Consider the following 14,555-nt stretch of genomic DNA (forward strand, 5'->3'; position numbering starts at 1 on the left):
TCTATCCAAGTAAAATACATGCAGTGTAGTTTAGTGGATAAAAGGTCAATCAATCAGTCTATCTTTTCATTCAAATCATTACCTTGGATAAAATAGCTTTACCAACGCTCGACTTTTGCGGTAGCATCATGAATCCAGATGTATTGAAAAAGGATAACGAGAAGTTACTTTCAATCACTTGAAAGACATATAGGAGAAATCGTGAATGAATTGACAATGATTTCTTCTTATTTCGGAATAGAAATATTGGCATTCCAAGCGGCAATCGTCATCAAACACTGCATAGTCCTTCTTGGACGATCAACCACCCATACATACGTCATTCTACGCGTATTGGATCAAAACGAACCGCTGTCAAGATCAGACGATGAAATTGTCCTAATCTAACGGTAACAGTGGAAGTAACATTATTAATCGCTTTTTAGTATCTTTCTGTTGGAAACTGTTAAAACTGATAAGGTACCTTAATATTCATAGCAAGGGTCTAACATTGAAGTGATATCCTTGGCCATAAGTTAGACTTTTGAATATCTGCCTACTTATTTACAGTTAATGAATGTATTCTAATTAATTATACTTATACGCTGTAGTAATGTGATAGCATTGCATAAAATCATACTGACTGCACGTTTCTTTATTATGTAGCCAAAGCATGCATGCTTTAGGCTATTGTATTGAAGCCTTAGTAGACTTTGCAATAGAAATTTAAACCTTTACCAAGTAGTATGACTAGAATATAAAGATGGTTATTATTGACTAATTGACTCCTTCTCTCTGATAACGATGAATCGAAATGCAGTTCAAGATATCTGGATATGGCGTTAATCCTCCGTCGAATATTTAATAATTTGAGTAAATTTCTGCCACAGTTTGGTAAGTTATTAAAAGCACAGCCACCATACGTATACAGTTTTCATTCTTGTTCTGCAATACTCTAAAAAATATTCTACACAGCATACAAACTATTATAAATATCTTTATTAAGACAATTCATTTTCTACAAGTTACTAAAATCAATCACCAAGTTTACTGCACTATATACTAATCACAATAGTCTTTCTGTCAATAAAGAATAGCATAGAGTTTATGATAGCCACGCACTAGGAATAATTGTATTATTTATGAAAGTTCAGTTACTTCAGTATATTGGTTATTGACAGAAAAGCTACTAATTGTTATAACGATAATTAGTACCAAGTTCTATGCTACTGTATGATATACACTCATGCAATTGGATGAAAATTAATCCAAGTACTGTACTACGTCAACTATTCAGTTTACTTCTGCCAATGTAAATGTCAAAATTTCTTACAAGACTTTATATATAAGTACTAGTTATATAGGCGTTTAATGTAATTATTACCTTTCATTAACTACTTTCATTCAAGAGCCTGGATTTGAAAGAGGTGCGAAACAAGTCTTTACAGAAAATATCAACAACGCCACCCTAACAACAAGAATCGTCTCAAAAGATAATCAAATTGTGGTCAAGAATTCTAACTACAGTAAACTTGAAAATGGCTCTGTTAGTAGATTAAGAATAGTTGCACGTGGTCTTATAGGCAAAAGCTATATTTCGAACAATCTACATTTGATTAAAAGTAAGTACTATATCAATTTGCTTAATGTTACTGAACTGTATGTCGCTTATCGACTAGTTTACTAGTCCTACAACCCTAACGCAACGTTAATAACCCATGTTATTGCATTGTAATATAGAAATTGCCTCCGCAACCAGGTTAGTTTTTACAAGGCGCTTTCCACTATCAACACCAATCTTTGCTCTCTTAGGCTTTACAGTAGCAGGTAACACGAATACAAGTGTGTTTTCAATTGCATTAGAAATATTTACTTGTGAGATTATGATCAATTTGAGAACTAGTTAAAACTATAATAATATATCTACTACGAACTTGACAGGACCTAGATATAATGAACAACAAATGGAACAGCAGAAGCTGGTTGTTTCACTACAATCTCTGCTGAAAATATGCCATAACAAATTGGAAAAAGATAACGCTGCTAGCGAAATCAGTTGCAGTTGTGATACTACTAATAGTTATAAAGTCGGCCCTAGATTGGGCAGCAGATCATGCTGTAGCGCAGTGTATGCTACCAAATGTTCATGTGGCAAAGAGGTAAAGGAATTCAAATTGCATAAATCATACAGATAGGATTTACAGTGCCACGCATGGACTGTTTGTTTATTTGAAATATACGTTAATTAAATAAAATCATTTTCGGTGAATGATACCAATGTAGTCATGACAGTTTTTATTTAAAAATAGTATGCAATGAAAATGATGTTTAATTACGGGAATTCAAAGGATGATTTTATTCGCAAGGTTAGACATACCTGAAAAGATTTTAAAAATACAATATTTCGTGCTTTTGGCTATAGAACTGTATCATGTTTTTATCTCATGCTATAGTATAGCTATAGACGTAGAATAATATTTTAAACTAGTAGTCAAACTGTTCTACCTAGAATCAGTTCCAATTGAATAAGATTGACATTATTTAAATTTAGTATTACTTGTTTAAATGAATATTAACGTAGAAACGCGTAATCAAATTACCCTATCTAAAGAAATGTAACAATTATTGACAATCAGTCTGATTGACATGTAATAATATTTCAGAATTTTTTGCGCGAGTATTGTCTCCTTTCGCCTTTACCGGTTACTCGTGTTGACGAGATGGAATCATCGAAAAATAGTCAATCGCGAATTCTTGTCCATCCTAATATTATTCGCTTAGATAAAGTAATTATTGATGAAATACAATACTGCGATGATGCCATGCATGAATACCCAGATGCTTTGCCACCGTCTCCGTTAAATCCTTCTGGATTAGGCCGCCATAGGACAATGTTCTTATTTATGAAAAAGTAAGAACTAGTATTTCCTTCTTAGCCAGTATCGGTGCAACCTTTTCTAATACAAACGGTATGCTTAGTACTACCTATTTGACCTTGACTATGATTTTCTCAGGTACGATATGACGTTAAGAGAATATGTTCACAGTAAAGGGATTATTCCAAACGACGAAGCTACTATGTTACTTCTTCAATTGTTACAAGGTGTTGATTATCTAAACAAGAATTATATTGCTCACCGTGATTTAAAGTCAGACAATATACTGGTTAGTATACGCGTATAATTGAAACCAAAATTTTCATTTGTATTTAGTTACTTGTTTGTATGAATGATGTCGGTTTATTATCAATAACGATGAATAACTTAATCATTGTAACACCTAGATAGTTAATCTACCTACCTTGTAAACGCATTACTTAGACGGCAACCGATAATGATAATAAAATCATTGTTTTGCTTTAGATCGAAGAAGTAGATCCATATCCGCTTCTTGCTATCACAGATTTTGGGGAATGTCTTGATGATGCAGCACTCAAACTTGTAGTTCCTTACATTTCTAACTGCATAGATCGCGGTGGCAACTCATCGCTTATGGCACCTGAAGTTAGTAGTGACTGTATTTTATGTATTATATCTGTTACACAGATGATTTATTAGTAGAAATGATAATAATGCTGTTAAGGAAATAATTTTCATTTTGATACACAGATTAAGAATGCTGAACCTGGTCACAATTCAGTCCTAGATTATCGAAGATCAGACGGTAAATTAGGTTCAAAAACAAGAATGTCCTTGTATAGAGTGTAGCATCTCAATAGACGTGCAAGCTAAACATAACACTTCTTTATTGTTTTGTATTAGTTTGGGCAATTGGATGCTTGGCTTTCGAGATATTTGGTCAGGAGAACCCCTTTCTGAATACCTTCGATAGTTCTAGCTATCAAGAATATGAACTCCCAGAATTGCCAAGGTATCATTCTGTTAAGGCCTACGTAATTCACTTTTCATACTAGTAGTACCATTTAGGAGTACCTTGATATTATTATTATTACCGTTAAAAGTTATTTATACTCCTTTCCAGTCGAGTACCTTTGATCGTTCGTAAAATCGTACGCAACTTATTAAGAAAAGATTCAAGTAACAGATTGCCAGCAAGCTTAGCAATTGCTGCTCTTTCTTTTTGGCGGTGGGGACCGATAAATTGGCGCGCTCTTATGATGTATGAAACGGGTTTATCAAACCTAAATGAAGAGGATATTCAACGGTAAGATGTTTTCAAAGATAACATTTGTTATTTCGTTATGATTAAGTGATTTTTCCAATACTACATTCATCTATTCAATCTCTGTTAATGAAATATTAATTTATACGAACTATAGCACTAAGATTGACATATCGTAGCCAGAGCAGCTAATAATACTTAGTAGTATGCAGTATGTGATAGTGTACAACAATTATATTTTATACCATCAGCATGCACGTAAAAGTTTTTACTATGAATTATTTTTAAAGCTGGCTCAGCGAAACGGCATTTCAGTTATCGATCCAAATCATGCAATGTCAAGCTCATGGACATAAGCTTACACCTGAATTACAGGTACGCAGTACTAATGGTATTTTAGATGTATCCTTAAAAGAAAGACCAAAAATAATACTATACGCGCATGTTATCATGATTCAATTATATTTAGAAAATAAATTCTTTCTTTAGGCGAAATATCATTTCTTGGTTTCTACTTCCGCTGCTGATATCAAGCTTGCCGTAGAAAGTCTGTATTGTTAACATTGTATGCTTTATAGTTAGAGAGCCATGATTTGTCTGCTATCCATTCATGCTATATAGAAAATATAGGAAATGGCATTGTGATTGTTAATTACGTAGAATTTAATTAGCAAGAAATGATGATAATTTCTTTTACTGTACTGTATACGGTTTAATTTTGGGGTTCAAATATTTGATAAATTTGTTAATAGATTAAAAATAGGTGCACTATTTATCTAATTTCAGATATTATTAAAAGCTTTTCTTCAACTAAGATCTTTCGAACAATTTTTTTTAGTGATAGCGACTTTATTTTCCTATTACTGTTGACATTAACTAAATTCAACGTTTAGATGCTTAGGTACAGACCTGAGCTAATGCACACAGTACTAATATTTGCACTCAAGCTAAGATAGCTAGTACTGTAAATTAAAAGTACAACTGTAGGGAAAGCTAATTTGTTCGATATCATATCATGAGCTTTATACTGTTGTTACTGCTATGTATATCGAATCTTTTGAACAGTATACTAGTATCGAATCGACAGTTGAGATTCCTAATTATCGTCGTGTTCGTTTAATTAACAGAAATCTTGTAAGAATCTCAACAGCGCAGTGCTAGACGAAGTCTTACATTAGTTATCCTTGATTAACTTGTTCTTGTTACAACTTTATATGCACATTTGATTGACAATTACTCCATTAGCAATAATTACAGTACTATACATTAGTGCACTATAATGCTGTTTACTAAAATACCTCCATTCCTGACTAGATCGAAATTGCTTCTCTTAACTACTTTCACTTGATAGTTCCCGATCAACTCGATATTCGACGTGACAAATGTGAGTTGTAAAGGAAGTAAATTTTAAAGTTGTTATCCATCAACAGTGATGAAGGTATCATGCAGACTAGGTAGAAATTGTTGATTGGCCACTTTTACTTAACAGTTGGCGACACTATGAAGGTAAAGTTTGACAATCTATATTCTACATACGTCTAAAAGTAGCCGATGTTGAAGATTTCGTGGCAGAATAGAGATTGTCGACCATTGCATTATTGATACAAGGAAAACCTAGTAGACACGCACAGTCTACAGTTGCGTACTCGGAGCCTACGCATACAGTACATGGAACCGGGTATCAATTCGTATAAAGTCATTGTTAAGAATTGATTTAAAATTTGCGCGTATAATAACATACATGCTAGTCTATACATACTCGTAGATCATTTTATTTTAACCTGCAATCGTAGTATGCATGTGGTAGTTTGCTGTCATGTTTAGTATCAAGCTAGTAAATATGAATGTCAAATTTTACCTTGCCTTAGTTCCACGTAAAGTCTGTGTCGATTCTACAGTTACTGTACTGTACTGTAGTAGTTTATTAGCTTCTACTATTAGCTAATTACTTGGCCAATTTGGCTCAAGACTGGTGTTCTAGATCCATTTTTTTCCGGTAGTTATATATACAGTATATATATATATATATATATATATACTGTAGACTTGTAGTATGTATGTGGTAGTTTGCTGTCGTGTCTAGTATCAAGTTGGTAAATGTAAATGTCAAATTTTACATTGCCTTAGTTCCATGTAAAGTCTGTGTCTATTCTGCAGTTACTGTACAGCACTATGGTAGTTTATTTAGCTTCTACTATTAGCTAATTAAATTAGTTCGACAATGTGGCTCAAGACTGGTGTTCTAAACGGTTGGACTAAACCCGATTTTTTCCGGTAGTTATATATATATATATATACAGTATACATAGCGAGAAAGACAGAGACTTGTACAATGAATAGAACACAATCTCCATATGGGCCGCTAAGGTGCTTTTTCTTACTGGGGAGTTACGTCTGAAAGTGCATATTTCATCTATTTGTGTCTCTATGCATGTCTGCATATTACTGCATGGATGTTCCTATGTTGGTGCATTTAGTGTGGTATATATACAGTAATAGTACTAGATATATCTGTTATAAGTTATAGATATTACTATAATAAATCGATCAATTCCCACTTCTAGACTTGAGCATCAGGCAGTAGTAACATCTAACCCTGAAATCCCTACTGGATTCAAACATGGAGATTACTAGAATGATTTACTACAAGAGTCTCTAGGGAGTTATACTACGGTGAACACGATTTGTTGTACAGGACACTCCTTTAATAAGAATCCATGGGGGGTTAATGCTCTCAAACCAGCCGATAAACGCTGAGATTTAACGCCGACTATAATCAAGGTAAATCCCGTACAGGCTCTTCTCTAGACTCTAGGTATACAGTATGGGCATATTAATTAATTAATTAATTCCGTGAGCAACGTCGAAAAGGGCAACACCTTAAAGACACTAGTCTACCTCCAGTACAGTACCTGTGTCATCAAGGTGAGTATTAGACTGGCCAACTGGGTAGAAAGCCGTTACAACATTCAAGCAGTCGAGCAAGGAGGAGAGAATCTCTTGCAGCATTTTCATCATCACTGGAATGACTGGATGCAATTTTCCCCATCGGGCTTGAAATTGTCAATCAGTTGGATCAAGGTTGTAAATTACTGTTGAATGCGATTCTACCAACCAATTCTTCTTGACTTATTACATCGGAGTGGAATTGGCGCGTGTTACAAAGTGAAAGAGCGAACTGCAATTATTATCAACAAATCGTGAGTAAATAGACCGTTGATCAGCACTCGGATCGATGGCAAACACATCAGTTGGCAGTACTAGTGGATCCAGTGTAGCTGCTGTTAATGCCAAGGTACAATCCATTCCAAAATCTCCTTCTATACCACTTCAGATTGCAATCCATTCCTTTAGTCAATATAACGTTAACCATCAAGGGCAAGAATCCTTTTCATTTTTTTCTTTTTTAATGTGCTACATCATGCGTAAGAGGGGAGACAAATCCATCCACCTCATTGAATCTTTCTTTTGATTATAATAATTGAAATAAGCATATGATGATCATCATCATTGAATCAATCATAGTTATCGAATCAAGTCTTATATGCCTATAATAGAGTCAATACCAAGTAAGTAGGATATTGGAAAGGTGAAAAAGGACAGTACATAAAATATCGCCTGCAAAGGTTCGACCCGTACATTGCCAGTAAATCAACCATTACAACGGGGGGGCTTGACGAGCTAATGGATTAGAAAGGGCAGATGGATCTTTTAGTCCTCTTTTTACGACGGGACTGCTAGAGCTCTTGATATCTTGTGGCCGCTTGCCACTGTATAGTGTATAGTTTACTAGCAAGATAGAATAAAATGTAACTGCTACGACATGCCCGTATACGATAATCTATTGAAGGAGATGCGTAGCCTAAAATAACATCTCCATTAACATCGCTACAAACTACTTTGAACCATCGACATGGTGTTGTAGAGAGCCATTTTTCCGCTAAAATCAATCCAATCGGATCGTTGATGGCACTATTTGCAATCACCACTCTCATATTCATAAAGGGCAATATCCAGTCAGGAGTTATTTTCAGGTCAAATTTATGAAATCGATTTCTGGATGAGCTGAAATGCGATCATCGGTCAAACATGGTATACGAGTAGGATCCTATATTCAAATTTTCATCACACGAGTGGGATAATTCATGATGCCATCAAATCACAAAAATTTAGACCTCAATCTTAGTATAAAAAATGAGACAGTCCTGAGTTTCTACTGGCAAGTTATTACTTATGTCCTGTTAATCTATTGGGCTTTTTTGCATCCTTGATTGATACAGTCATAAATGTCCCCCCCCCCCAAAAAAAGTTTAAAATGCTACAATCACTGTCCAACACAAGGACAACAGGAGCAGGTTTACGTCGTAGATTTGATCCATGGAGGATGTAGGTAGATATACAGCACATGCAACTTTAGTTCACACTGGAATTTTACATTGAAAGGAGCAGCAGGAATGATTTCTTATGTGAGAATCAAAAAGCTGACAGAAATGCAAATCAATCAATCCATTCTATTTTACAATGTACAGCATGCAAGTTTACTGGAAATGCTTTTAGTATTTCCAAACTCTTATATACGCCAATTCGCGTTGCGAATAGGCTGTATCTTGTCAATGCTACCTTAATGTGTTATACATTACATTGTAGTTTCAACATGGCTATTCCAATTGAAGCCATCACGAGGCTGTTGTACGGTTGGAAGAATTTTTGGGGACAATATTGTAAACATTTTGCATCGTCCTACCTTATCATTCATTAATAAATGAATTATTTATTGATTGTTGGACATATAGAAACCGAATGATCATTATTCTTAGTGACTTTGTTAATTTTATTTTTGTCATAAATATCATGACATTGGCGTTTACTAAAGTCAACTCAATATCATACTTTACCTTTGCCATGCATTGCTCAACCTGACCAATCCTTCCTTGCCTATACGATATTCGTATTTGACGTGTATTCCTATACCCGTCTTCTTAGCTGACCATCTGTTCATTCACTATATTATTGACTGTTATCCTTACAAACATAAATTAATAATTAAAGGAATAATAATTATAATTACTCGCATATTTTCCTGGCCGCTTGACTGATTAATTCATATGTTAGTGAAGTTATAAGTTGACTGATTGCATTATCATTCAATGTCAATACGAGCAACTTTAGTTAACTTGCATCGATTACAATCGATGAAGATTAGAACTAGAAGTAATGCTGGCCGTCATTGATGAATAGTATTGCTTTTGCTGCATCATTTATGCAATCTGCATGCGAATTCATGTTTGAAATAAACGTTATTACACGACTTTATTATTGTCGTCGAAAGTCCATTCCTTCATTTTTTTGCTACATCAGTGGGCTCTAATCAAAATCGCAACCACAGTACCTGTTTAGTAAGCAATGTAGTATGAAAATCTAGTTGCTATAAAGGCAATGGAATATGAAATTCTGACCATGCTAATTCATTATTGTATGTCCAATAGCGATACAATAGTAAATCCTGCTTGCAATGTACTCGTAGAGGTTGCCGTTAATACGAAAGATCAAGCTAGATAACACTAACTAAAGTAGATAGTAGTAAAAGTGTCGATCATGGGAGAGAAAATTTACACAGCTATTAATTTCATTTATTCTGAAACCACCGCCTCCAATTTATTCACGATTATAGCCGCCTGATTACACTTTGCAATGTACACTTACTGGACATTCTAAAGCAGTCTCGTCGGTTAAATTTAGTGCGGATGGAGACTGGGTCGCCAGTTCATGTAAGTCAATAAATGATACTTTAACAAGTCTAAAATAATTACCGTAGTAAATTCCGTGTCGATTTAAGAACGAAAAGTAACACTATTTCTTTATCTCAATCTTTTCAACGATATAAAATTGATCGTTTAGCTGCTGATGGTACGATTAGAATATGGAACGCTTACGATGGCAAGCATGAGAAACTTATTCAAGGACATAAAATGGTATGATCACAATATTTCAAATCATTTTTTTTTCCACAATCGATGGATTGATAGTCGTAATTCAAGTTTATGATTCTAGTTGAATAATAATATTATCAACAGTATCCAGGTATTTATTTCCTGTTTGTGATATATTTTTTATGCTCATCCTTTATAGGGTATCTCCGATGTTGCTTGGTCACCAGATTCTAAATTGTTGGCTACTGCTTCAAACGATAAAACATTAAAAATTTGGGATTTCGCTACAGTACGTATATCCAAATATATCTGGCATTTATTTACTAGAAGTGATGGATCACATAGCTCACGCTTTGCATTTGAAGCACGGCAATTTTGTCTTTGATAAATGGTACTTTTAGAGTAATTTGGATTTTTGGAGTATTGTCACAATCTTGCAATAACAAATAGCACGTATATAAATTCAAATGATTACTAACGTGGCTGTTGCTAAATGATACTTTTAGAGTAACTTAGGATTTCAAGAGTATAGTCACTATCTTACAATAGCAAATGGCATGTAAATGAATTTTAACACGACTGCTAATGTCCCTATTGCTAAGTGATACTTCGAGTAATCTTAGATTTTAGCAGTATTGTTAATATCCTGCAGTAACAAATAGCGTATAAATGAATTTTAACATGACTAGTAAGGCCGCTGTTGCTAAAATGAGTCCCCATGCTTAATGATACTTTTACAGTAATCTAGGATTTTAGGAGTGTTGTCACTATCTTGCAATAACAAATAGCATAGAAATGGATTTTAACACGATTACTACGATCGCTGTTGGTAAAATAAGTGCCTATGCTTCATGATGCTTTTAGAGTAATTTGGGATTTTAGGAGTATTGCCACTATCCAACAATAAAAAATGAATTTTTAGCACCAAGATCGTCGATACTGTAATCTAGGGTTTTAGGAGTTTTGTCGCTATCTTGCAATAATGAATAATTTATAAATGAATTTTAACGCGACCACGAACGTCGCTGTTGCTAAATGATACTTCTAGAGTAATTTAGGATTTTAGGAGTATTTTGTCACTATCTTGCAATAATAAGTAATACATAATAAATTTTAGCACAACTACTAACGTCGCTGTTGCTATTGAACAGTATCGTCTGACTGATAATTGTACACTATAATTGATTTTGCTATAAATCTAGGGAAAATGCTTAAAAACGTTAAAAGGCCACACCAACTACGTCTTTTGTTGCAATTTCCATCCTCAATCCAATCTGATTGTGTCTGGCTCGGTAATAAACTTATACTGCTAATCTAATGATAATGATAAAACGTTTTCTTACCTGATTATCTTTCATATATTGCGTATGTTTGATATTATACCTAACTCAAAACTGATGAATACGGACATTTAGTTTGATGAAAATGTTAGGATATGGGATGTTAAGAGTGGTAAATGCACAAAAAATCTATCTGCCCATTCTGACCCTGTTTCTGCGGTAAATAGTAGATGTAAAATGAAATTCAATAAAGTGCAGTTTTAGCTGTTGGATACCGTTACGTCTTTATTCTTTGTTAGCCTTGCTTCTTTGTAAGATATATGTATCCTCTTTCTATTATCAAAGGTTCACTTTAATCGTGATGGAACATTAATAGTCTCGGGAAGTTACGACGGCCTTTGGTAAAACATTTGCATGTGTAGCTTTATATCGTATTCAGTATGGATTATATTAATAAAAGAGATATCATGCTTATCGATACTATCGATTATGATTTGTAGCCGAATTTGGGATACTGCGTCTGGTCAATGCTTAAAGACAATTATTGGTGAGAAAAAAAAAAAAAATAAATGCTCTGTTAGGCAATGCTTTCAATTTTCTACCAACACTACTATTGTATAGAGAGCTCTCCAATTGTTCATAATTTAATATATGCAATTGTTCGTTTGGGTATCTTGATATAATAAGATGACAACAATCCTCCTGTTTCGTTTGTAAAATTTTCACCCAATGGCAAGTACATTTTAGCTGCAACTTTGGACAAGTAAGGTTTTGATGATGGTTGACATGATTGATAGTTAGTAGATAAATAGAAAACCTAGGATAGTCTTATGGTCTAATTTATTCATTTTATAATTGGATATGGATATTATAGTACTCTTAAATTGTGGGATCACAGCAAGGGAAAGGTACTGTCATGCTGGAATTGTTTTTGCAATAATATCTTAGAAGGCACTTGCATGATATAAATCGAGATTTCGATTATGTAGACAGTTGTATCCTTAGAATTATCCATCGCAGTTCTATAGTGCTATATTGTTTCTATCCATCTTTAAACTGATTTGACTATAATAATATGTTGCATTCTCTACAAACAATCTAACTTTTAGTGCTTGAAAACATATCGAGGTCATAAGAATGAAAACTTTTGTATATTTGCTAGCTTTTCCGTCACTGGTGGCAAGGTAATTGTAATAACTCAATCATGATTGTAAATTGCTTTGTGAACTATAACGTTAAACCGATAAGCTTGATTGAACTTGTATAATATCCATTCTTATTATTAGTGGATTGTTTCGGGATCGGAGGACAATATGATTTATATTTGGAATCTTCAGTCGAAAGAAATTGTTCAAAAGCTTTCTGGCCATACTGACATTGTATTGTCATGTGCTTGTCATCCTAAGGAGAATATTATTGCATCAGCAGGACTAGAGGATGACAAGACAGTAAGATTGTGGAAATCGAATAATTAACTGACTTTCCAATTGTAACATTCATTGTGCATAATTCTATTTTGGCCATTTTATCTCAAACTGTCACGTCTTTCAATTATGATCGTTTTTATGTTTTTTTTTTAAGCCGTTCAATCATTATTTGGTCAAGTTGTATAAAAATATCGATATCGTGATCTTCAGTATTCATACTCTACTGTAGTATAAAAGTTAATTACGGCGATAAAGTAGTCACCTAATGAATGGTTGCAATATTTCAATTGTTCTATTTCCTGAGAGTAAACCTTGTTTCTTGACTCTGCATTATAAACCCAAAGAACGAACGATATTTCGTGAAAAAAATTCATTTTAGATCGTTAGATGAAAAGTTTTGTATAAAGTGTAGATTAATTGAACTATAGTCAATAGAATTGACCAGTAGAATGTTTTCTTCTACATTTCGCTGCGTTCTATTACCCTAAGCTAGACGTTGGAATTGATCATTATTATTTGGCTATTTTGCAAAGTATACTTGTATGTTAGTTCACCTTGCTAGTAAGCGAGCCTTAAGAAATTGGGTAGATACATGTAAAGTGAAATTAGTCAGTAGCGTGCGAATGGCTCGTATTTGCTGTTTTTGACAGTCATAAATGGCATGACATTGGGGGTATAGAATGAATGAATTCTAATCGATTGTACTCGTTTAATGATGATGATAGTATGTATTGCTTAACGAGAATACTGAGGCGAAGGAATTGCATTTCTTCGGTATTCCATATGCAATTATTATTTTTATATCAACGTATTGTTTGATTCTTTTGCTCCTACTAAATACTTGATAACTTGTACGAAATGATGTAGAATAAGCATTTCGGTCTATGTCAACGAATGGAATACTCGTCCATCCCTGTTGCAATCAAGAAATGACACTATCGATATCCATTTAAATGATTATTCTGGACATGGGACTGTGGCACAAGTGTTGTTGTAACGTAGTCTACGTTTTTAATGTACATCTTGATAGATGATGTATTTTGTGTACATAAATGTTGTTGTCGTAGCTTTCATGGAATAAATCATATTAGTGGTCTATTTTTAAATGGTATTGCCATCTATTCAATGCTGAGACTTTTATTCGTCTACAATCACTGGACAAGTAGGCATCATTTCGAGTCGATAGTAACTATACGATAGACCATGATGAAAGTGTGGTGATCGTTTGCGGCTATTATTAGTTCAAGTTGGCTTTGCACTAGTTGGAAAAGAAATTACTTTATTTCGCTTTATCGGACTACTCTACAATGCTTGACGAATAGCCAAGGGTTATTTGTTGCTGACGGTGCTACTCTAGGCCATTTCACTGTTGTACTGTCTACGAGTATACCCATTGATTGGACATGGATTGCCTGAAGTAAAATTCCGTCGATCATCATCACCCTACTGTTTTAAGCCACAATAGTGTGCCAAAATGATCTTCCAGCCTTTCACCTTGTGTGATCTTGCTGTCTTTTGTTTGCGAAATACTACCAAGAAAATGGATCACGTACATTGGCATACTGGGAGCCATGACTTCTCTATCCTATAGCAATGGATGAGTTTACTCAATCAATCCAGTCTCATTCAGTCCTTGCCTGATACAGCTAGCAATGGATGATCACGATAACAGTAAAGGACTATCGATCTCATCATGTCAGTACTAGTATGATTTTTGCTTTCTTGCTATACTGTGAAGAAGAAAGCTAACTCTGGGTCCATAGGGTGTTGTCCAAGCTTTCGATGATCACGATAGCAGTAAATGACTATCGATCTCA

At 34.2% G+C, this 14,555-nt stretch overlaps 2 protein-coding genes across 2 annotated transcripts; both read left to right on the plus strand.

The window, feature by feature from the left end:
* Window positions 1-815: 815 nt before the first annotated feature.
* Window positions 816-4,662, plus strand: TRIADDRAFT_53330 (uncharacterized protein; the record flags this gene model as incomplete). Its single annotated transcript, XM_002109334.1, has 13 exons — window positions 816-873; window positions 1,389-1,601; window positions 1,720-1,806; window positions 1,921-2,138; window positions 2,289-2,345; window positions 2,643-2,890; window positions 2,994-3,144; window positions 3,342-3,482; window positions 3,588-3,642; window positions 3,741-3,849; window positions 3,961-4,143; window positions 4,392-4,476; window positions 4,591-4,662. The coding sequence occupies 13 exons, from the start codon at window positions 816-818 to the stop codon at window positions 4,660-4,662; spliced, it is 1,677 nt and encodes a 558-aa protein (XP_002109370.1).
* Window positions 4,663-7,336: 2,674 nt separating this feature from the next.
* TRIADDRAFT_53331 (uncharacterized protein) lies at window positions 7,337-13,671 on the plus strand (the record flags this gene model as incomplete). The annotated part of the gene is made up of 13 exons (XM_002109335.1): window positions 7,337-7,396; window positions 9,773-9,869; window positions 10,000-10,073; window positions 10,231-10,320; window positions 11,234-11,323; window positions 11,447-11,530; window positions 11,657-11,712; window positions 11,812-11,858; window positions 11,999-12,074; window positions 12,186-12,219; window positions 12,421-12,495; window positions 12,598-12,759; window positions 13,606-13,671. 13 exons carry the CDS (start codon window positions 7,337-7,339, stop codon window positions 13,669-13,671), a joined length of 1,011 nt encoding a protein of 336 aa, XP_002109371.1.
* Between the last annotated feature and the right edge of the window lie 884 nt (window positions 13,672-14,555).

The sequence above is a fragment of the Trichoplax adhaerens genome, genomic scaffold (assembly GCF_000150275.1).
Source record: "Trichoplax adhaerens TRIADscaffold_2 genomic scaffold, whole genome shotgun sequence".
NCBI lineage: Eukaryota > Metazoa > Placozoa > Uniplacotomia > Trichoplacea > Trichoplacidae > Trichoplax > Trichoplax adhaerens.